The sequence below is a fragment of the Lutra lutra genome, chromosome 12, assembly GCF_902655055.1.
Source record: "Lutra lutra chromosome 12, mLutLut1.2, whole genome shotgun sequence".
Lineage (NCBI taxonomy): Eukaryota > Metazoa > Chordata > Mammalia > Carnivora > Mustelidae > Lutra > Lutra lutra.
The window spans coordinates 2,557,256-2,579,956 of record NC_062289.1 but is presented as its reverse complement, the minus strand read 5'-3'; the positions used below and the strand labels follow the sequence as shown (position 1 = coordinate 2,579,956).

Sequence of the window (22,701 nt, the reverse complement as noted above, 5' to 3'; positions counted from 1 at the left end):
ACCACGCTCCTCCAGAGACCTGGTTTTGCTCTTGGCTTCCCAGCTCCGACGGGGGTGCTTCTGCACCCAGACCACCCACCCCTTCCCCCCTCCCCGTGTGGATCCTGAGTCTGAAGGGCCCTGGTGCTTCCTACAGATCCCCTTGTCTGAACAAAGGGATTAAACTCCCAAAATCTGGTTGGGAAAAGCAGCCCCTCAGATAACCAAAGTGATGGTGGGGAGGAGTTTGGCTGCAGGACGGAGGACGCCTCATCCAGACCGGGTCGGGGCGAAAGCTGGGTCTGACAGAAGCACGGGCAGCCGTGAGCGTCACTACTGTGGGGGACAGAGATGGCAGGGGACACGCAGCCTTGGGACGCCAGGAAAGGCTCTTGAGGTGAATAAGAAAGGATCATGAATGTCATGATGGAAACATTCCCTGGGTTGGGGAAAAGGCTGGTACATGAAATTACAATCAAATTAAAACTTGGATTTTGTGATAAAATATTAGTGTCTGTCTCATAAAATACCTGTATTTATCAATAAAATAATATTATCCAGAATATATAAAGTTACAATAAATCAATGAAAATATATAAAACTGAATTTTTAAAATAGGCAAAAACAAAAACAGGCAAATCACTGAAGAGGAGAAGCAAACAAGAGGTTCAGCCTCACTAGAAAAACGAAGAAAACATAAAACCTCACAGGTCAGCAAAAATTGAGAAGCCTGGTAGTACTCCAAGGGACGGGGACAGAGCACCAGGGATTTTGAGACACTGCTGGTGAGAATGTAAATGCTTGTGCTCATGTTAGGAAATCACGTTAAACCGCAGCAATTCCACTCCTACAGCCCAGGGAGACATGTAGAGGGACGTTTGGAGCAATAATACTTGTAGTAGCAAAGAAAAAATTGAAAGTAGCCTAATCTTCATCAGCATAAGAGATTAAGAAAATCGCAGTATGGTCACACAGTGCAACGGTTGCAGCCGTGAAGGTGAAGACAGCGTGCATCGTCATCCTACGGACAGGGACACAGATGCCCAAGCGTATGGGGGTCACCAGCACTTACACGAAGTAGGCGGAGCAGTCCTGCTCACAGCTTCGAGACGCGGAGAGAGCAAGCACCTGAAGGTGAGCTCCGTGGCTGGGGGCGACTGCCCGGAGGGGGAGCCTGGGGCACAGGGAGCCCGTGCAGGGCTGCTCACAGAGCTGGGAGGGCGCATGGCTCCACCCCTGGGCGTGTCCCCTGCCATTGGGCCACACAGAGGCCCTGAGGACAGGGGTCTCCGGCCTGGGATGCCTGGGCAGGTGCGGTGCTGAGTGTGCAGTGTCGGGAGCAGTATTTACACACTTCCGTGCGGTTTAGCATTGCATAGTATATTCGAAAATCCAGAGTGCAGGGATTGACAGCACCTCAGAACAGGTTAGCTTAGGAGTGAAAAGGTCGGGTTTGGATTTCGGAATGCTCACTCGGCAGGCAGGCTGGCAGGTGAAACGGAGAGGCGGGTTTGAAACGCAGGCCAACTGGGAGCCTAGCCTGAGCTTGGGACGAAGCAGGGAAAGATGACGCAGGGGAAGTTCTGGCAGCCGGGCTGGGGAAGGAGATGGGGCTGAGGTTAGCGAAACGTGGTGCGGAGCTACAAAGAATGCCCCAGACACCACTGCTGAGACAGCAGGGACCAGCACGGGAAAGCCAGCAAGCCGCGTCCCGGGCGCCCAGATCCTTAACCGACAGGCGAGCTTGGCGGGAGGAAGGCCGTTCCGGTGGGTGAGATGGCTTCGAAGCCATAGAAGAGATGCTGAAACGTGGCTATGGGAAGAACAGGCTGGTGCTGGAAGGGCCCCACTCGCAGGGAGGGGCTTGAGACACAGCCCGAGCAGCTCAAGAAGCGGAGAGTCTGTTGCAGACGGGTGCCAGCTGAGACACCAGCCGGACCGTGGGAAGCAGCCCAGGGCCAAGTGCAGCTGCGGGAGGTGGGGGCGAGCTGAATGGGTCACCGGCCGCCCAGCCACCAGAAGTCAGGGAGAGAGCAGAGTCGTGGGGGTCTGACCTGGGTGCCCTAAGGAGTTCTGGAGGACCGAAGGGAAGACCGGCTGAAAGTGGTTTGAGAAGGCCCCTCGCAAGTTCTGCAGGGAAGGGAGTAACGGGGAGCCGCGCTCCGCAGGTGTGAGCGGTGGGTGGGCGCGGAGGTCCTCGTGGAGAGCTGGAGAGGGACAGGAAGGGTCAGCGGTGGCGAGCCTTTGGAATGTGCCCCTTTCCTCTATCACTCGGCCCTGGGGTCACCTTCCTGGGCAGTGGGCTGGCTGTGTTTAGGATTCTACAGGAATGGGGTGGGGTGTGGTCCCCTCTTTCAGCGTGGCTGCCTCTGTGCACTTGACCTCCCCAGAGAGGGGTGCAGGCCTCACCGAGCTGCGGAAATGGAGCCGGGGCTGCCGGTGACTTGTTGGCCCATGTCTGTTTTTATTACAGCAAGAGTGACTCACCCCTGTGACCCACAGGCAGGCGGGGAGCCCTGGTGATGTATAAGTTCAGGACCATCACTCTCCCAGCACGCTCTTCCTACAAAGAAATAGCGTCTGAAGTGTTCAGGTTGAAGCGCAGAGCATGACGGGGCGTTAAAACCACGAGAGCTGCGGGCTCAGCCTTTGCCACTCGAGACCTAGAAGGGTGACGTGGTCTCCTGGGGTGGCACAGCCTGGCATCTGGAGTGAAAAGCTTACTGTTGGCCTCTGCGAGGGTTCTGCGGGAGACGACGTGCCAGACGTGCAGAGGCTTCGCAGAGCGCCCGCCACACTGCGTGGACCGTAGGCCGCTGCCGCGAGCTGAGTGTGTGCGAAGAGCCGGAGATCACACGTATCTGCTCCACCTGCCGGGCAGGTGAGGCCAGGCTTGTGTGAGGGTCGTTGGCTGGGAGGAAGGTTTGAGACCCCGAGCGCCTGCTGCGGGACCACCTTCCTCCGGGGAGCCGCGGGCCGGTGGTCACTTGTGCGACTCAGGTATTTCTGTAGGTGAATGAAGGACAGACGATGACGTAAGGTGCCGAGGGCCACAGGGACGGGGCTGTGGTGGCGCAGATCGCAGGGACCGTGCTTGGCTGCTCTGTGTTTCTCGCCATCCGTGCCGAGCGAGAGAGGTCCGTCAGCCCCGGGCCCCAGCTTCCTCAGGGGCCTCAAGCTGGATTACAGGTATCTGGTGATAACACGGTCAAGCGGTTCACAGAAAGGGGAAAAAGAAGAACCACCTGGGAAGACTGCGAGATCAGAATGCCCCCAAACTGAATTTAAATGACCCATTCTCCCTATTATTAGGGCTATATGCAAATTTTCTTCAGAATTTTGATGTTTTGCCTATTCTTTCTGTAGCATTTCAGGACTGAATCTATGCATACAGCTTTGGAGAGCAGACACGGTACCTCTGTAACAAGTCGTCTTTGGCATAAAGAAGCTAAAATCCGCATTCTCTTTCCAATGCCACTTTAACTTTCTGGTACACGAACCCCTCGCATCCCCGTGTTTCTCCGCTCACTACTTTGGCAGATACAGGAGTGCCAGAGCTTGTCCTTCACGTGTTCTTGAAGAGGGAGCCATGGCACCTGGCGTGTAGTGAGCACCCAGCAGATGGTTGAGAAGGCAGATGACACACGCAAGGTAGACACGTAAGCTGAAGCCGTCTCTTACGTGATCCTGCGCGGAACTTGTCGTCACTCACAATCGCTCTGCCCTCTGATGGTTTTTAGAGCCCGTACCTGATGGCAGACTTCCTTTTCCCCGTTCCACTCCATCACTGCTAGTGGGCATGTCCCGTGTCCTCATTAAGCCTCATTCTTTCCCTATTATTCAAGACATTGACACGTCATTTGCTTTCTAATTTGGATGAACATCACTCCTTCTTTCCTATCAGCTGATTGTGCTTTCTAAAATCATGCTGGGGAGGGGCGCCTGGGTGGCTCAGTGGGTAAAAGCCTCTGCCTTAGGCTCAGGTCATGATCCCAGGGTCCTGGGATCGAGCCCTGCATCGGGCTCTCTGCTCAGCAGGGAACCTGCTTCCTCCTCTCTCTCTGCCTGCCTCTTCCCCTACTTGTGATCTCTGCCTGTCAAATAAATAAAATCTTAAAAAAAAAAAAGTAAAATCACGCTGGGGAGATCGTGCCCCCCGACCCCCCAGTCAGTTCTGCCTGTCCTCACACCCCGCTTCCATGCGGACTGTGCCCATTTTCTTGGGCTGCTGCATGCTTCTGAGAGAGTCACCAGTCGGAACCGATTGGCATCACTACGAATTCCAGCTCGGACTCAGCAAATTCGTCTCTTCCTCGTGTCTTCATATTATAGTGCTGTTGCTTCAATTATCACGTTATTTCCATTTTCTTTGGTGTCAAACTAAGTTAGTTTATTTCTGGAACTACCCCAGGCAGCTTCAACGGCAGGTGGACTACAGAGTCTAGTTCAGTACACAACCTGTGCATTCAGTGACTATGGAGGGAAGTTAAATTCATATTCCCAGACCTTAGTTTCTCAGACTATGAGATGGACACTTCGATTTGCTCATCTGGTGTAGGAAAGAGGATACAGTTTCTGGAGACTTGGAGATGTGCTTTCCAATCTGAACTCCAGGACTGCCCATAACTAGGCAAGTTATTTAACCTCCTTTGATAAACTTGTAAAATGGGAGTATAATGCACTCTTCTAGTCCTGGGGTAACTAACAGAGATTAAACGTGTAAATGTACCGGGCCGCAAATGATTAATGCCCAGCATTTTTGTTTTCTTCTTCATTACCCTTAACTTGAATCCTATTTTGGAACCTGAGAAACAGAACAAAAACAGATTGGGGTGCCTGGGTGGCTCAGTTGGTTAAGCGTTGGCCTTTGGCTCAGGTCATGATCCCAGGGTCCTGGGAATGAGTCCTGCATTGGGTTCCCTGCTCAGCAGGGAGCCTGCTTCTTCCTCTGCCCCTCCCCGTTTGTGCGCTCTCTCTCTCTCTCTCTCTCACACACACAAAATAATAAAATCTTTAAAAAAACACAACAAATTAAAAAGGCCAAACATTGTTAAGACTTGGAAAGGACAGTGTGCTAAATGCTAAACTCTTCCATCAAATTCAAGAGAAAGGAATGCCTCACAGTTCAATTTATGAGACTAGCATTGACCCAATACAAAGACCAGAAAAACACAGGAATAAGAAAACAACAAAAGAACTACAAACTGATATTCCTCATGAACACAGATGCAAAAATTCGTAAGAAAATGTCAGCAAGTGCAATATTCATTCATGACAGAAACTCTCCTCTAGGAAAAGGAGGAAATGTCCTCAATATGGTAAAGGGCAACCCCAGAAAACCTGTAGCTAATATCCCAGTTCATAGTGACAGTCGGATTCCCTTCCCTCTAGTATCAGGGAGGGAAAGACAGTTGCTGTTACTATGTCTGTGCATTAGTATTAGAGCTAGTATTAGAAGTTATGGCCAATGCAATAAAGCCAGAAAAAGGAAAAAAGCCAGTTCCATATTAGAAAAGAAGTGAAAATAGTTTATTCTCAGAAATCATAATCATTTATTTAAAAAAACGTTTGGAATCTACAGAAAAAGCTACTATAACTTTTAAGTTTGTTTTTTTTTTAAAGATTTTATTTATTTATTTGACAGAGAGATCACAAGTAGGCAGAGAGGCAGGCAGAGAGAGAGAGAGAGGAGGAAGCAGGCTCCCTGCCGAGCAGAGAGCCCGATGCAGGGCTCGATCCCAGGACTCTGAGATCATGACCTGAGCCGAAGGCAGCGGCTTAACCCACTGAGCCACCCAGGCACCCCAACTTTTAAGTTTTTTAGGATAAACAACCAATTTTTAAAAAGTAGAACTATCAACTTGACACTAGATAAGCAATAAATTTAATGTGACACAAAAAATATTAACTGCCTTGGAAGGATATATTTGACAAAAGATGGGCAGGACCTGGGCACCGGAAACTATAAAACTCAGAATGAGACACAAAAGGAGACTTGAATGACTGGGAGAGAGACTGCGGTCATAGACCAGGTAACTCCACATGGTGAAGGTGTGAATTTCTCACAAATCAATTTATGGATTCAAAACAATTCTTTTTTTTGAAGCAATTCTATTAAAAAATCTCAGCTGCCTTTAAAAAAAATTTTTTTTTTTGGAGATTGACAAGCTGATTTCAAAATTCAGGAAATGTGTGTGGTATTAGAAATAAGAGAAACACAAAAGTAGAACAGAATAGACTCCAAAATAGGCCTGTACATACATGATCAATTAATTTTAAACAATGTTGACCAGGCATTTCAACGGAGAAGTAATCACCTTTTTATCAAGTTGTGATGGAGCTACTGGATATCGTGCTGAAAAAATGAAACTCAACAGTTACCTCAGACCAAATTTAAAATTAACCATAACGGAAAAAGACCAAAATCTAAGAGCTAAGATTTCCAAAAGTAAACACAGAAAATCTTAATGACTTTGGACTTGGAAAATTTCCTTGAAATGACACAAAAAGCGTGAAACAATTGATCATGTGAACTTTGATAAACCCAAAACTCATGCCATTCAAAGGACAATGTTAAGGCAATGAAAAGGCAAGCCACCTACTAGGAGCAAGTACTACAGAACCTGTACCTGGCAAGAAACCACATTTGAGGTATCAGATACCTCTGCATCTCACAGAGATGCCAAACAATCCAGTTACAAATGGGCAAAAGATTTGAACAGACACTACCTCAAGGACAATCCACAGATCGCAAATAAGCAGATGAAAAGATGCTCAGTTTCATGAATTATTAGAGAAAGGCAAAGGCACAGTGAGGTATCATGACACATCTATGGGAAAGACTGAAACCCAAAAGGCTAACCATACCGAGTGCTGGAGTAAGTGGAGGGACCGGAATGCCCTACGTGGCTTGTACAAAGGTCAGGCGGTCACAACTATTTTGGAAAGCAGTTTAGCAGCTTCTAAAAAAGTGAAAGGAGCAGCTACCCTTTGACCCTGCCACTCCATGCCTAGGTATTTACCCAGGAAAAACGAAGGCGTGTGTCGTGTCCGTGTCCAGACTTGATGCACATGTTCCTAGCAGTGTCGTCTGTGACCCAGGCCCACGCGAGGTGAGGCATGTGGAATGTGTGTGAACCTGAGAGTGAGCACGAGCTGCCTTGTTCTTTCGCCCTAGTCTGGGTCCTGTTTGAAAGAGTTGAAGACCGGAAACAACCCAAGGGTCCATCAGCAGGTGGGTGGGTAGAGAAACGGTGGTCTGTCCATAAAATGAAATACCACTCAGTGCTTGCTTCGGCAGCACATCTGATAAAATAAGGAGGATACGGAGAGAAGTAGCACGCGTCCGTGCAAGCATGACACTCAAGTTGGTGAAGCATTCTGTGTTTTTATAAAATAACTAAGTCCTAAAAGGGGAACGTGACCATAGTTAATAACACCGTACCGTGTATTTGGAAGCCACAAAGAGAGTAGATCTTACAAACTTTCACAAGGATAAAACCCAGTAACTCTGTGATGATCGATGTTAACTAGACTCATCCAGTTTATGTCGCAATATATACAGTTACATGTAATTGTGCTGCACACCTGAAGCGAATGTCATATGTACACTGTATCTCAGTAAAAAAAAGAAAATACTTGGCAGTAAAATGGAATAAACTATTGACTACTACAACAACGTGGGTAAATCTCATAATTATTCACAGTGAATGAAGTTAGGTAAAAAGGGTACATATCCTACGACTGCATTTATATAAAGCTCTGGAAAATGCGCTCTAATCTATAGTGACAAAAAGATCAGCAGTTGCCTGGGAGTTGGGGATCAGGGAGAGGGGATGGGTGCACAGGGAAACAAGGAAGTGTTTGGGTGACAGGGTATGTTCACGCCTTGATTGTATCGATGGCTTCACGTTTTATATATATGTCAAAATTTATCATACTTCACCCTTTAATATGTGCTTTGCTATACATTAGTTATATTTCAGCAAAGCTGTTAAAAATAAAACTAGGCAGGGGTGCCTGAGTGGCTCAGTGGGTTAAAGCCTCTGCCTTCGGCTCAGGTCATGATCCCAGGGTCCTGGGATCGAGCCCCGCATTGTGCTCTCTGCTCGGCGGGGAGCCTGCTTCCTCCTCTCTCTCTGCCTACTTGTGATCTCTGAGTGTCAAATAAATAAATAAAATCTTTAAAAAAAATAATAAAACGAGGCAGAGTAAGAATTGAAGACATGAGTCCTGGGGTGGTGGCTCAGTCAGCAAAGCATCTGCCTTTGGCTTAGGTCATGATCCCAAGGTCCTGAGATCTAGTCCTGAATGGGGCTTCCTGCCCTGGGGGAGCCTGCTTCTCCCTCTCCCTCTGTTGCTCCCCCTGCTTGTGCTCTCTCTCTCCCTCTCTGTCAAATAAATAAATAAAGTGTTGGGGGAAAAAGAGTCCTTTTTGGATCTTGATTGGTGAAATAAACATGAGACAATTGGGAATATTTTAATATAGACTAGATATTAAATATATTAGATTACTGATATTTTTCTTAGCTATAGTAATGATATCATGGATATGTAAGGAAAGACATGTATTCTTAGAGAGCTATGCTGAAGTAGTTATATGTACACTGTATCAGTGCAGTTAGGGGTAATACGTTGTGATGTCTACAGCTTTTTTCAAAAAGCTTGGCAAAAACAGAATTACAAGAAATGAAAACTGCACACACAGAAAAACAAAAGACAATAGAAAAATAAATAGATGGGGCGCCTGGGTGGCTCAGTGAGTTAAGCCTCTGCATTTGGCTCAGGTCATGATCTCAGGTCATGATCCCGCTTCGGGCTCTGTGCTCAGCGGGGAGCCTGCTTCCCCCTCTCTCTCCGCCTGCCTCCCTGCCTCCTTGTGATCTCTCTCTGTCAAATAAATAAAATCTTTTTAAAAAAGAAAAATAAATAGATAAAGCAAATATGGCAAAAAATATTAAGACTGTTGAATCTAGTGTTCAGTATATAGCAGTTCATTATACTATTTTTTCAACTATTTTCATGCTTGATAATTTTGTCATTAAAAAGTTGGAAAAGTTTACCATAGATTTGAAAAAGAACGAAATTATAAAAGATAAATAAAACATAACTGAATTATCAAACTCAATGGGTAGGTTTAACTTAAGTCATGGCAGAAGATAAAATTGGTGAATTGCAAAATAAATCTTTAAAAAATTATCCAAGATAAAATATAGAGAAAATATGAAAGAAAAGTTAAGAAAAATAGAGTCTAAAATAAGCAGGTCTCTCATAAATCAGTCTGGAATTCCAAGAGAAAGAGAAAGAATAAGGCTAAGGCCGCCTTTGTAGCTACAATCCCTGAGAATTCCTACTGAATCCCTGAGTGTGTAAATGGAAGAATCCACACCGGCACCCCGTGACCGGTCTGCAAGTCAGCGACGGCGACGGCTGAGAGGTCACAGAAGCTTCCAGTGAGGAAAAATGACCTGCAAAGGAAAAGACTGAGAACCGACGCGTCATCACTTGCAACAGAAACTAATCTAAAAGTGGAATATTTTCAGTGGATTGAAAGAAAACAAGTGTTAACCTAGAATTATTTTACCAGAAAAAGCATTTTTTAAGAATGAGGGCAAAATAAGGACATTTTCAGGTACACAAAAAATGACAGAATGTTTGCTGCTAGTACTGTTCTCTCAGTGAAACTGTAAAGAGTGTATGTGAGACAGAAAGAGAGATAGGAGGTGAAGTCTGGGGACATAAAGAGTGTAGAGGACAAGAAAAATCAAAATATAAGTATACTAGAATATGTAAGCGTATTTACACAAATTAGACTAAATAAAACAATAGTACCTTTTGCAGTTTAAAGTAGAATTAAAACACCAAACAATAGTTTATAAATTAGGAGAAGGGAAAAGATGTTAACCTTCGACTTTCGTAAGTATCATCTTGAAGTTTCTTCATTACCCTTCATGGAATGAGTACATCACTTTCAAACTAGCAACGGGGAAAAAGGAGAACGGGGGGGGGGGGGAATGTCAGTCCACAAAAGGGAAAGAAAGTGGAGAAAAGTAAACTTAGCTGACATGGGACAAATTGAAAGCAAAAAATAAGAAATACTTTTCAACCTATATTTAAAAAAAAAGACCAATACCAGAAGGCAAGTGCAACACGCAGCATATTCCTAAAAACAAACAAACCCCCAAAAAACAACTGGACATAAGCCGGAAGTCTGTCGACAATGGACCCGACGCGCGCAGTCTCGCAAGGAAACGCTCTACAACAGTACAAGTGCACGGCCACAGGCACCAGCATCCGTGAATGTCACAAACACGGGTGCCGCCAAGATGCCAGGCAGGGAAGAACTTGGAAAACTCTGACAAAGCTGAAAACTGACCAAGACTTCATTTATCCAAAGACATGTAAAAAGCCCGCACAGCCATAAAGGCAAGGGGAGGACTGTCATGCTGTCGGAAGAGCAGAAGCCTCTAGGGAGAGGACGCCCTAAGGGAGACGCTCAAATGCGTCTTCGGGGGAGTTGGCCTGTCCCCTAGCTTGCCTTGTGTGCTGGTTCTGGGGGGCCTATGTTTTTGTCCCCCTTTCTATGTCTGCTTTAGGAATCAGTTTAAAAATGAGCTGGAAGAAAAGAGCAGCCCTCTGAGGGACCTCTGAGACACCCAGGAGCGTGAGTCCAGAAACGGATGTGCACAAGCTGCCAAGCCCGAGTCATGGAGACAGAGAATTTGGACTGACCAGTGAGGAAGGAGATTAAGACAGTAATAAAAAACCTCCCACGAAAGAGAAGACCAGTAGCAGACGGTTTCACCAGTGAGTTCTACTAAACATTAAAAAATAACATGAATCCTTCTTAAACTCTTCCAAAAACCTGAGGAGGGGAAACACTCTCAAACTCATTCTATGAGGCCAGGAGTATCCTGATACCAAAGCCAGGTAAGGATACGAGAAAAAAAAAAAAACGAAACTATAGGTCAATATTCCTGATGAAGGAATATATGCAGACATTTTCAATAAAATACTAGCAAACCGAATGCAACAGCACATTAAAAGAACGTACACCATGATCAAGTGTAACTTATCCTTGGAAAGCAATGTAACTTAATGTGATACATTAATAGAACAAAACATACATGTTCAATAGATGCAGCAAAAAACATTTGATAAAATTCAACATCCTTTCATGATAAAAGCTCCCAACAAATTGGGCACATAAAGAAGGCATCTTAACAAAATAAAGGCCCTCTATGATCAACCCACAGTGAACATCATACTCAACGGTGAGGTGTTCAGAGCTTTCTAAGCTCAGGAAAAAGACAAGAGTGTCCACTTGGACTACTCCTATTCAGTGTCGTACTAGAAGTCCTAACCAGAGCAATGAGGCAGGAAATAGAAACAGAAAGCATCCAAGTCATAAGGGAAGAAGTAAAACCGTCTGTTTACAGATGATATGTGTATAGATAGTAAAAAAAAAGAAACAATCTTATAAAACTACATCGGAATACAGGTGTTTTCTATGGACAAGTGAGAATCTTGTAACTAATCACATCTACTTCTACCTGGAATTGAATTTCCTATTCACTTTTTTTTTTTTTTAAACTACATAGGACTTCCTAGTTTAGGTACTTATTCCCTTGGATTTTCTAATTTCTTCCTTCATCCTGATTTCCTCATCTATGTTTTACTGATATAAATTGCTTCAGATCATTTTCAGAACAGAATTTTATACATATACATTCATATATACACATACATATTATCATCCAAATTGACTTACAAATGACCCAAGATTCGTATAATCTGAGTCCAATCTTTTTCTCAGCCTTATACCTATGCTACACCTGATATGCATATGTAATGGTCATATTTTGTCTAAACGTATGTGTATTTGTTTTGATCCAAGCGTGTACACGGATGAACAGGTGAGCACATATGGTTTGCACCCTGGACTTCCCTTGGGCTGTGCACCCTTCATCGCATTTAGCCCCTCTGAACCTCAGCACTACCGTCTGTAAAATGGCACCTTGCAGGATTACCTACAACACTCAAATGTGAGTAGTTAAAAAGATGTTAACATTTGCTATTCTTTGGCTGATGTCAGAGGTTTAGTAACCTCTCTGAGCTTATTTCTCTTCAAATAGGATTATCTGCATGTTTTTTATTTTTTCCAGGATTTGAATGAATACATGTAAACAAAAGTGAACAGATATAAAGCTCCTGAGAAAATACACTCCCCCCCCTCTTTACCCTGCTCCCTCTCCCTGGGAAGCCCTATTCTTACCATCTCTGGGCAGAATGCAGGCATTGACCAAATTTTAGTTAAAAGTGTCTTTCTTATTTATTTTTCCAACCATAATTTACGTCGTCCTTAAATTTCTCCATCACATTTTAAAAATCTTTATCATTATTGGCTACTTTTGTCTTTCTTGTCCCATAGCTGCAAGATTTTGGGGGGAAGACACTGTTTTCCCCTTGTGGCCCCGGAACGCCTGGCATGCAGGGGGTTATCGCAGCGCAGGGCTTCACTCTCCTGGGGGGGCCGGGACTGGGGCAGAGGATGGCTTCCCGCGCGGCCCCGCACTCACGGTTCCGCGGAGGTCAGCGCGGGTCAGCGGAAACCACAGACGCACACACGTGCAAGTGGACACTGTAACCCGCCCTCCGCCCACGACCCTGGCTGCGGAGTGTGGGCCCGGCCCTGCCCAGAAGCGCGCGTGCGGCTGGGCCCGGGACGGCAGCGCCGCTGCCCGCTGCAGTTACATGGACGCCGGGAACACGGGCAGGCACACCGCGGCCCGGGCACATCAGCGACCCCGGCTCTGACCCGCCCCTCCCCCCAGCAAGCTCCTTCTCACCACCTGGGCCGGGTCGAACGGCACCTTTCTTGCTTTCCTGACGGCTGTCCCAGCGGGTGACGTCGGCGGCACACACGCTGGGACGGCTGCCCGGCTCAGCCCAGGGCCGGGGGGGGGACCACAGCACTCCCGCTCCCCACTCGTGTGTCCGTCGGGACTAAGGGGTGACCACGGCCCGCCCGGCCCACTCCGGCCGTCCGGACTGGGGGGGGGGCGGACCCAGAGTGACCTCGGGCCGCCGGCCCTCTCATGCCGGCCGTCGGCACTGAGGGACCGCGAGTGACCACGGCAGCCCGCTCCAACAGGGAACGGGGGGTACTCAGGGCACGCGCGGCCCTCCCGCCCCCCGCACGCCGGCCGTCGGGGACAGCGGCCGCCAGATGACCGCGGCCCGCTCGCCCTCGGTCCACACCAGGCCCGAACGGCGGAACGCGCATGCGCACGGCGCCGCTCCCCGCCCCCACCCCGCGCCCGCGCCCAACGCCCCTAACGCGGCCCGCCGGGCCATGGAACCCGGCGAAGTTGGCGCGGTTCTAGCTCCCCCGTTCGCGCGGTGCGGCGCCTTCCCCCCGTGAGGCCCGCGGGCGCTCGGACCGGCTCGGCGGCCGCCCGCCCGGGCCGCTCCGCCCGCCTCCGCCACTCGGCCGGGCGCGCGCCGCGCCCCCGCGGCCGGTCCCCGCGCGTGCGCGCTCCGCCGAGTGTATGTGTGTGAGTGTGTGTGCGGCCGAGGGGTGGTCCGCCGCCGCCGCCGACGATGCCGCGGGGCCGCCCCCCGAAGCCCAAGGAGAGCAAGGCGCGCGGCGACACCGGTAAGCGGCTCCGGCCCGGCCGGCCGCACTGTGCCGCTCCGCGCGAATATAGTCCCCGGATGCGGCGCGGAGGGCGCCGGGAACGGGCCGGCCGGGGGCGGCGGGCCGGGGGCGGACAGCGGGGCCCGGGCCGGGGTCGGGGCGGGGGCCGCCGCCGCCGCCGCCGCGCCCCGCCGCCGTCCCCGCCGCCGCCGCCGCCCGACTGGCGGCCGCAGGGCGCGGGCGGAATGATACCGGCGCGGCGCGGCGGCCCCTCCGCCGGGCTGGGCCTACTTTCCTGGGCCGGGCGGGCGGCGGCGGCGGGGCCGGGGGTGAGGTGCGCGCCGCCGCCGCCCTCCGCCCTCCTCCCCGCCGCCCCCCTCCCTCGCCCCGCTCCGTCGGCCGCCCCCCTCCGTCCTGCGCCCGCCCGCCCGCCCGCGGGGAGCCGGCCTCCCGGGCCCGCCCGCCCGGCCCGGCGCTCCCCGGCGGCGGGAGGCCTTCCTGAGGGAGGCGGCCTTCCTGAGGGAGGCGCCCTCCCCGGGGCGGGTCTCGGGGCGGCCGGGCCGGGTCGGGCCGGCGTCTCCGGGGCCCCGCGTGGCACTGGCGGGCGGGCGGCGGGGCCTTCCGCACAGGCGGGCCGCGGGAGAGGCGACCGGCTCGGCCTGGTCGCCCCGGACTGCCGAGTGCGCGCTCGCGCCGCGGCCCCGCCGGGGAGGCCCGGGAAGGGTCCGGGGCGGGCCCGGGGCGCGCGGGCCGGCGGGGGGGGGGGCCCCGGGGGCCGAGACCGGGGGGCCGCAGCGCTGGCAGAGGCGGCTGCGTCGGGGCCGGGCCGGGGCGCGTGGACTCCCGGTCCTCGTCCCGTCGCCGGCCGGTGACGCAGCTCTAGGACCCCGGGCCCCTTCCCGGGAGCGGTCGGTGGACCCACGGGCGCCGGCCTGCGGCCCCTGCGCTGCTCTTGGCGACGGAGAAGGGTCCCTCGCGGGAGCGGCGGATCGGAGCGGGCCTCGCCGCGTGGAGCAGGAGGGCGGCGCGGATGAGCGAGTGGCCGGCGGACGGACCGGCCGGACCCCATGCCCGAGGCCCTCCGGGCCGGCCGCGGAGCGGACACGCGGTCACGGAAGTGTCGGCCTCCACGGGAATTTCGGAGGACGCGGCGCCCTCGCCGGGCTGTGCGGGAGCCGGGGCGGCGGCGGGAGCGGTGCGGGCCGGCCGGGTCCTGCGGGACGGGAGCCCCGCGTTGGATGCGGGGCTGTGGCCTGCTCTCGCTGGCCTCGTTCTGTTCAGTCCTTTATGGCCGAAAGCAGCAGGTGCGGGGCGTCGCGGCGGCGCGCGGGGAAGGCGCCTCCACCCAAGGCCGGGACACAGCCCCCGTCCCTACCAGCTTCCCAAGTGGCCTCAGTGTCCACCTGGGTTTGTCTAGCCCTAAACGTACAAGTAGTCCCCGTCCGAATCCTCCAGACCGTTCACAGCGACTCTCGCAGCTTCTGCCTCGAAGCCACGTTTCCCGCGGCCTCCCCGGCCTCCCCTTTCCAGGTCTGCGGTGGACTCGCTGGAGCCTCGCCCTGCCCTAGGCCATCAGCCTGGGGGGGCTCTTTACGGTGTAGATGAAATGGCCACACCCTGATTAAATCTCTTCAAAGGCTTGCTCATTCCTTAAGGTAAAATCCACATTCCTGCGGGATCCTAATTGATCCTGCCTGCGGAGGGCTCAGGGTCCTGTTCTCGGCCTCCCAGTGGAGGCCTGTGCCCTGACCTTCCTGAGAGTCCGCCTGCCCTTGCTGGGCCTTAGGCCTGGTGCTCCAGCTCCCAGCAGAGGCCTCCCGCAGACATGTGTGAGAGGAAGGTCGCACACCAGCCGTCCTCGGCCACAGTGGTTCTCAGCGGTGGTTCCCGGAGACACTCGGAGGGCTGTGCCCACCACACATTTTCATAGCGATACTGTCCAGTTATTTCACTCACTTTCCCTGGGCGCTGATGGTACCAGTCGGCTACAGTTGCTCACGCCTCTGCTGGAATGCAGGCGGCCGTGGCCCGGACTGTGAGAAGCTGTGGTGGTCTGCATTTCACTCGAAAACAACATGCTGAACATATTCCAAGTAACATAATTTGCAGGAAAATAAAACACACCATAGAGCAACGGAGGGAATGCACAGGCAGACATGAGGACTCCGGACATTAAAAAAGATTTGTAAAAGAGAAAACTCTTCTTAATCACCTTTTTGGAGAATATATTTTTCATAAAAGTGTGTATATAATAGGGTTGTTTTTAAGTGAATAAATATTTTAAAAAGTGCTCAGTTTTAATTTTAATTTCTAGTAGGGCAAATGATATAATGTGTATAAATTTAGGGTCTTTGGGGTCCTCAGTAATATTTAAAAATGTACAAACACCCTGAGATCAAAATGTTTGAGGACCGTTGCTCTGTCAGTTGACTATCTTAATAATGTTTCTCATTATCTGAAATGCTTTTGTTTTCTGTTCCCATTATGGATTTTATTCTTAAGAGAAACCTGGAAGGTTGGTGGGGCTTTTTACAGATGGGGAACAGAGCTCAGAGAGGCTTGAGTGGAGTGGAAGGTCCACTCAGCTACTGTCAGAGTTGGGATTTGACTCTGAAGTGTGTGTTCCATTATTTTTTCTTGTTGAATATAAGTCCTACACTGAATCACTAAATTTCTTCAACAGATATGCAAAAGCACTTCCTGTGATGGGCAGGCCCTGTTCGGGGCTGGATGGCAGAGCTCAGCTCCCGAGAGCAGGGTCCCTGCCTAGGCTCTTGAGGGCCATGTGTGTCCTGTGATGGTGGGAGCACTGTTGGTGGCGACGGGAGCAGACACTCAAGGTCTAGAGTTCCCAGAGGGAAGGATGGCAGAATGGAAACCTCAAGAAGACATTAGGAGTAGGCCCACTAAACAACATTTCAGCTTAGGGCATACGTACAGTAGCCCCCCTCATACCTGTGGTTTCCGCTCCCTGCGGTTGGAAGCAGGTGGGCCTCTTCTGACCTGTTACCAGAAGGTCGTGGTAGCCTAACGCTGGGTCACGGTGCCTCGCTTGATGTTGCAAGAGGAAGGGTGAGTGCCGCCCGGAAAGAGATATAGAGAGAGAGACCACATTCACTCGGCTTCTACAGCAAACCGTGGAGTTGTCTGATCTATTACTGTTGTTAATCTCTCACTGTGCCTGATTTCCGAGTTAGAGTCAGTGAGACCACGTCTGTGTGGGAGAAAACCATACAGCAAGGGTTCAGCACCCTGTGGTCTCAGGTACCGGCTGGGCGTCTGGCCATATACGCCACCTGTGCCGGGGGTGGGGGGCGGTCCCGAAGTGAAGGAAGCCTCCTGTAGGCGTCCGTGAGGGTCGTGTTTATTGAATGAGCATTTGCTCGGTGCCCAGCACTGTCCTGGGGATGTAAAGATGAGTGAGATTGGAATTTTCTCTTTATGGTACTTATTTTAGTTTGCGCTAAGTCATGATGTGACCCTGATGGTCCTGTACGGCTTCCGTTTGTTTGTTCTAGTGCAGTGGTACAAAGTTTTCTCCCAAGCTCCCCTTTAGGTGGCCCCTGCTCAGTTGTTGTTCTCTGTTGGAGGAATATTTGTAATCCTTCATTTCTAGAGCGCTGAGACACACAGACCTTGAGTCAAATGAATAAACAAGTCCTCTCATGCTCAGATCAGTTTGGGCCATTTTGGCTGTGGATGACTTCAGGAACTCTACTTTCCTCGCCAAGGGGACTAGACTACTAGGATGAGCTAAGAGCAGCGGAATTCAGCATACATGGCTGCAGCAGACACTCTTGGGTTTAAAGGTGATTTGGGCTTCCGCAGGACCAAGGCGAGGACAGTATCTGCTTAAAATAATAACTTCCTAACAGTATCGGGTATCCAGGGATGGAAAGACGTCTTCATAAAGGAGCGCCCTTCATTCTCCATCGTTGAACTTTCTAGGTAGGCAGAGACTAGACTTTGTAGTATTTTGAGGAAAGTGTGTTAGGTAATACATCCAATTTAAAGATTTTATGATCCTGGAATCAAGTAGTGAGTTAACAGGAGTTCAAAATCTTGGTCTTTCCCACAATGAAGCAAAAATATTTCCTTATAAGGATTTATTAAAAAAAATACTGGTCTTTGATACAAGTACAGCCTGGGAAAACCATACGAAACCATAAATCTTTGTGAGATGAAGTCAATTCAGCAGTTTTTAAAATAATGCTGACCCTATATCAGGGTCTTTGTATTTTCTCTGTACAGACTGTGTCTCTGTGCTCAAGCAATTAGTGTTTTTCAAATTACTTTTTAGTCTTAGAGCTTATTACGTGAAATAACACGGCAAGGTCTCAAGTGGTGGTTTTCCCTCTTGGCAAAACATGGAGTTACCTGGGGGAGCCTTTGGGGACCCCGACGAGCAGGCCTTGAGTCCAGTCATGCCTGAGCCCGTGAGGCGGGACCCAGGTGTCGCTGATCTGCAGACTCCCCGGGCGGGGGTGCTGTGTGCTCAGGGCCGGACACCCCTGGTCTAGGGTCTAGACCAGCAAAGCAGGTCTGCTGGAAGCGTGGGAGACGGAGGAGTTCAGAGACAGTCGGCCCCCACCGAGGTGTCTTCCCCCGACATCTCAGCAGAGTTGGAAGCTCTGCTTTAGTGGATTAAAATGAACGCTTGATGCCATAAGCAGTGAGAGTGGACGGTGTGCTCTTACCACAGAAGAAAAACCTAATAGTTTGTGGGTCAGACAGCGCCAGCGAACTAGCGCGTCGGTTAGAGGCAGTAGGGACAGGTCGTGGCCAGGTCTGGGGACCCAGGAGAACTGCCGAGAGCTCTGCTTTGGTCCACAGGGGCACATCCCGGCTCGGCTCCCTCTAACCGTGGCCACGGCTCCGGTTTTCCAAGAGAAGCCACACGTGTGCATTGTTTGGAAGCCTTTATTATTGTATTGTGGTCATTATGTCAATTGACCAAAACATCGACAGGGAAAGCGCCCAGACTTTAATGCGCTTTGTGAGCGGCCGCACGCAGCCAGCGCCCAGGGCCCCGCAGGCTCCGCACGTTCCTTCCGTCCTGCCGGGGCTGCCGCCTTCCCTGTCCTGCGCCGCTGTCCGCCTCTGACACCGCCGGGCGGTTGGGCTGTTCTCGAGCTACACGGGGTTCGCGGTATGACACTCGTGTCTGGCTTCCTTCGTTCTGTGTGTGTGGTTGTGGGGTTGCCGCCGTCATCACTTGGCAGAAACCGGTCCAGTTACGGGGTCGCATGTTGTTCCATTACATAACACGCTGTCACTTTGTCCTTTCTCCTGCGGCCACACAGCTTGTTTCCAGTCGGGCTGTCCACGTGCTGCTGTGAACTTCTGCGCGTCTGGGCCACGACAGACGCGGCGGGACGGGTCTCCAGTGAGCCAGCAGCTTCTCCTCCCGCGAGCGCCACCTTCGCTCTGCCCGGGAGTGTTGTAGCCTTTCTGGTGTGCGCAGTGGTACTTTGAGTTTTAACTTGCAGTTCTGTGCTAATAAAGACCTTACGTTTATTAGCCATTAGTTCTCTTCTGTGAGGCTGTCGTTTAAGTCCTTTCCGACTTTCCTACTGGGTTGAGTATCTTATTTTGAGTTAATAGACTTTCCTGTTCGTAGCAGTGTTAAGCTTGCGCAGAATCGAGCAGATAGTACCGAGTTCCCACATGCCCTGCACGCGCCTTATTCTCCCCCTCAAGCTGTCCCCTGTTATTAGCATCTGGTGTCAGTGTGATACACGTGTAACAACTCGTGAACCAATTCTGACACATTACTAGTTAATAAAAATAATAGTTTACACGAGGGTTCGTGGTTGCCTTAGTTCTGCTTGCTCACATGTCGCACGGTTGGACTCATACAGTACGCAGCCTTTGTAGACTGCCTTCTCTCGCTAAGCAGTGTGCTTTTAAGGATCCCTCACATCTCTTCACGGCTTGCTAGCGGTTCTTTTATTGCTGAATGATGCTCCATTGTCTGGATGCTCCTGCGTTTGTTTGTTTACGTTCCGAAGGCTATCTTGGTTGCTTCCAGTTTTGGGCAGTTATAACCTGTTGTACACATTTGTGTGCAGGTTTTTAGCTCCTTTGGGTCAGTGTAGAGGACCACTGTGCTGGATGGTCTAGTGAGACTGTGTTTGGCTTTGCAGGAAGTCACCGGACTCCTCCAAAGTGGTTGGGCCATTTTGTATTCTGCATTTTGCATTCATTTTGCATTTTGCAAATGCATTGCATTTGCACCAGTAATGAATGAGAGTTCCTGTTGCTCCACATCTGTTTCTGCTTTTGGTATTATTTTTACTGTTTTTTAATTTTAGTCTTTCTAATAGGGTTGCAGTGGTATTTCATTGTGTGAATTGCAGTTCCCTTATGAGATAGAATGCAAAGCCTCTGTTCGTATGCTTCCTTGCCATCTGTATATCTTTGGTGAAGAGCTCCGTCCCAGGAGTTCTTTATATATACTGTGTATGAGTTCTTTGTACTTTCCTGTTCATTCTTTTAAGGATATCTTTTCATGAAAGAAGTTCCTAATCTTAATATTGTCTAATTTTTCAGTCCTTTCATGTTTAGTACTTTTGGGACCTGTGTAAGGAATGTTTGACAATTGTAAGATTATGAAGACCTTTTCCTGTGTTTCCACCTAGAAGCTTTATTGTTTTACTTCTCACCTTTAGAGTGGTAATTCATCCTCTGCTGTCAAAGGGCATTTGCAATGCTGTTGTAAATGATGCTTCTGTGAGCATTTTTAAACCTGTGTTTTTGGTCCATCTGTGTACACATTTCTGCGGGACGCACCTGGGAGCGGAATTGCTGGGTTGACGGGGTCTGTGTGTGTTCAACTTTGGTCAGTGCTGCCAAATGGTTTTTGAGCACCTGTCATGAATTTCCCTCTCTCTAGTGCGATGTGAGGTTTCCGGTTGTTCCACATCCTCATCTGTCCTTGTTTTTTCCTGTCTTTTTAATTTTAGCCCTCCTAGTATATGTGCAGTTTACTTTTCTAAAAGAGTATTTTTCGTTTCCTATTTATCATACCTTGGATTTCTCACAACAACCCCGTAAGTAAGCGGGATGGAGATCAGCTTCCCCTTTGGCTGAAGAACCGAGCTGAGCAGCAGATACCTGCTTCGCAGAGCCCTTACTGAGCACTTAGCAGGACTAACATTCCTAACGCTCATGACTCCCAGCCCTGCTTCCATCACCGTCTCCCTAATCTGTGACCAGTAACCCATGTTTTAATCTATAGATACCCATTTTTTAAGATATGTACATTAAAAATAGAATGTACCGTGCATGCATACTTCATTGGAAATTGGGACAGAATCTCGGACTGGGCTCTCCACAATGTTCTGTGGCGTCCTTTAGTTCTACTTGATTGTCGCAGTGCTAACATGTGCGGTACGTTTGTGGAGCTGAGAAACAGCATAATGGCAGCAAATACATCCACAAGGAATTACTCTATTTATACAGAAAATCAGTTTTTTGCATTGTCTAAGGGAAGCATTATTCTCAGCAGTACACTCCCTGATCATTCTCAAAAAGACCCTGTTACTTTTAGACCTTGGTCCTTGAATTGTTTTAGCTAGATGGGGAGGCTATAGGCACTGGAGGTATTATTTTGTTGTAATCTGAACACACCATCGTTTTGTTAAGTTGGGATAATGCATGTGGTGTCTAAGTGTACACCCACCAGAGTCTAAAGTCTTTAGAAATAAAAATGTACAGGTACTAAAAGCAAATATTTAAAAGAGGATTGATACTTCTTTTAAAAATAGAGACAGTGTCATGCCTGACAAAGCAGGCATATTGAAGGCACATCTGTCTGGGTAAAGGGGAGCTTTGCTGTGGGAACACGAGCGACCTGAGCCTGGCAGGGACCGTTTAGTGAGTCTCTGACCAGGTATTACTCCTTAACTCTCTGTCAGGTAATATTTCATATCATTTATCATGAAGCCGGTATCGGTATTTCAGACTCTTAATTGACTCACTGACACCACTTAATGGTTTAGACAAACAGGGTACTTTGACCTGACTCCCACTTGTGACTGTATTTTATACTGAAAGACTAAACAGAGTTAGGCTTGCAATTGACATAAAATACTGTTGGTAAAACCCACGTTCACTTGCTGTTTTTATAGTAGGCACAAGGTTGAGATTGGGGTCTCATCTCAGAAATCATGACCTTGAGAGGCATGGGAGCCTGATTAATTAGGAGACAGTCTTAAACTGTGAGTTCAAGATTACTTCCAGTTCTGCCCTGGCTAATTGTGTGATTTTGACCAAGTGACTAAGTTTTTTTGGGGTCTTAGTTTCCTTAGCTCTACAACCAGGGGACGGAGTGTAGAACTCCCCTTTTCCCCCTTAGTAAATTTTCTTCCTTCTTAACCTAACCTCTTTTGAATAGGTAATACATTATAATGCTTCAGAATTTAAAAAACATGGGACATGTGCCAGGCTTTGTGCAAGGCTTTGGAGATACAGTGACCGAGTAGAAAGACGTCAGGGGTGCAAGCGCTGCAGAGTTTGATCTGAAAAAGTCCAGCTGTGCTCAGACCTGAATGACCAGCATGGGACGAACAGGAGAAAACAGGAGGAAGGAGAAAAGAAGAAACAAGAAAAGAGTAGAAATAACACACACACACAAAAGTAAGGAGGAGAACGTGTGGTAGCTGAAGTGGGGCCCTACTGGAAGTAGGGGCGACAGTTGTCAGACTTCTCGAAGGCCTGTTTGGTGACCTCAGAAAGCATCCTGATGTCAGAATGAAAAGCTGAGAAAATCCCTTCATGGTTAGCTGGGCTCTCGGGGACAAGATCTTGGAAGACGGGGATGCCGGGATCGCTCAGTGGGTTAAGGTCTGCCTTCGGCTCAGGTCATGATCCCTGGGTCCTGGGGTCCAGTTCCTTATCAGGCTCCCTGCTCAGCGGGGAGTCTGCTTCTCCCTCTACCCTTCCCCCTCCCCTGCTCATGCTTATGGGCTCTCTTTCTCTCAAATAAATAAATAAACTCTTTAGATGGGCCTGTTGAGAGAAGTAGAGATTTCAACTACTTTTTGGAAGATTTATATTCAAAACAAAAATAAAAACAGATA

General features: G+C 49.7%; 1 protein-coding gene and 1 non-coding gene across 8 annotated transcripts in view; both read left to right on the top strand.

The window, feature by feature from the left end:
- The first annotated feature begins 7,263 nt into the window (after positions 1 to 7,263).
- LOC125082764 (U6 spliceosomal RNA) lies at positions 7,264 to 7,369 on the top strand. The gene has a single exon (XR_007122082.1). It is a non-coding gene; the product is annotated as a U6 spliceosomal RNA (small nuclear RNA).
- Positions 7,370 to 13,479: 6,110 nt separating this feature from the next.
- ZNF236 (zinc finger protein 236) overlaps positions 13,480 to 22,701 on the top strand; it is a 106,742-nt gene continuing 97,520 nt past the window's right edge. For 5 of the 7 annotated variants that reach the window (XR_007122003.1, XR_007122002.1, XM_047698270.1 and 2 more), the window contains exon 1: positions 13,480 to 13,636. Coding sequence is in view for 4 of the 7 variants with exons in the window: in XM_047698270.1 (XP_047554226.1) it covers positions 13,582 to 13,636 (55 nt within the window). In the remaining 3 variants the exon portion in view is untranslated. Of the gene's footprint in view, positions 13,637 to 14,003; positions 15,274 to 16,708; positions 22,483 to 22,701 lie in introns of those variants that run through there. The other 2 variants (XM_047698269.1, XM_047698265.1) reach the window with 2 other exon arrangements.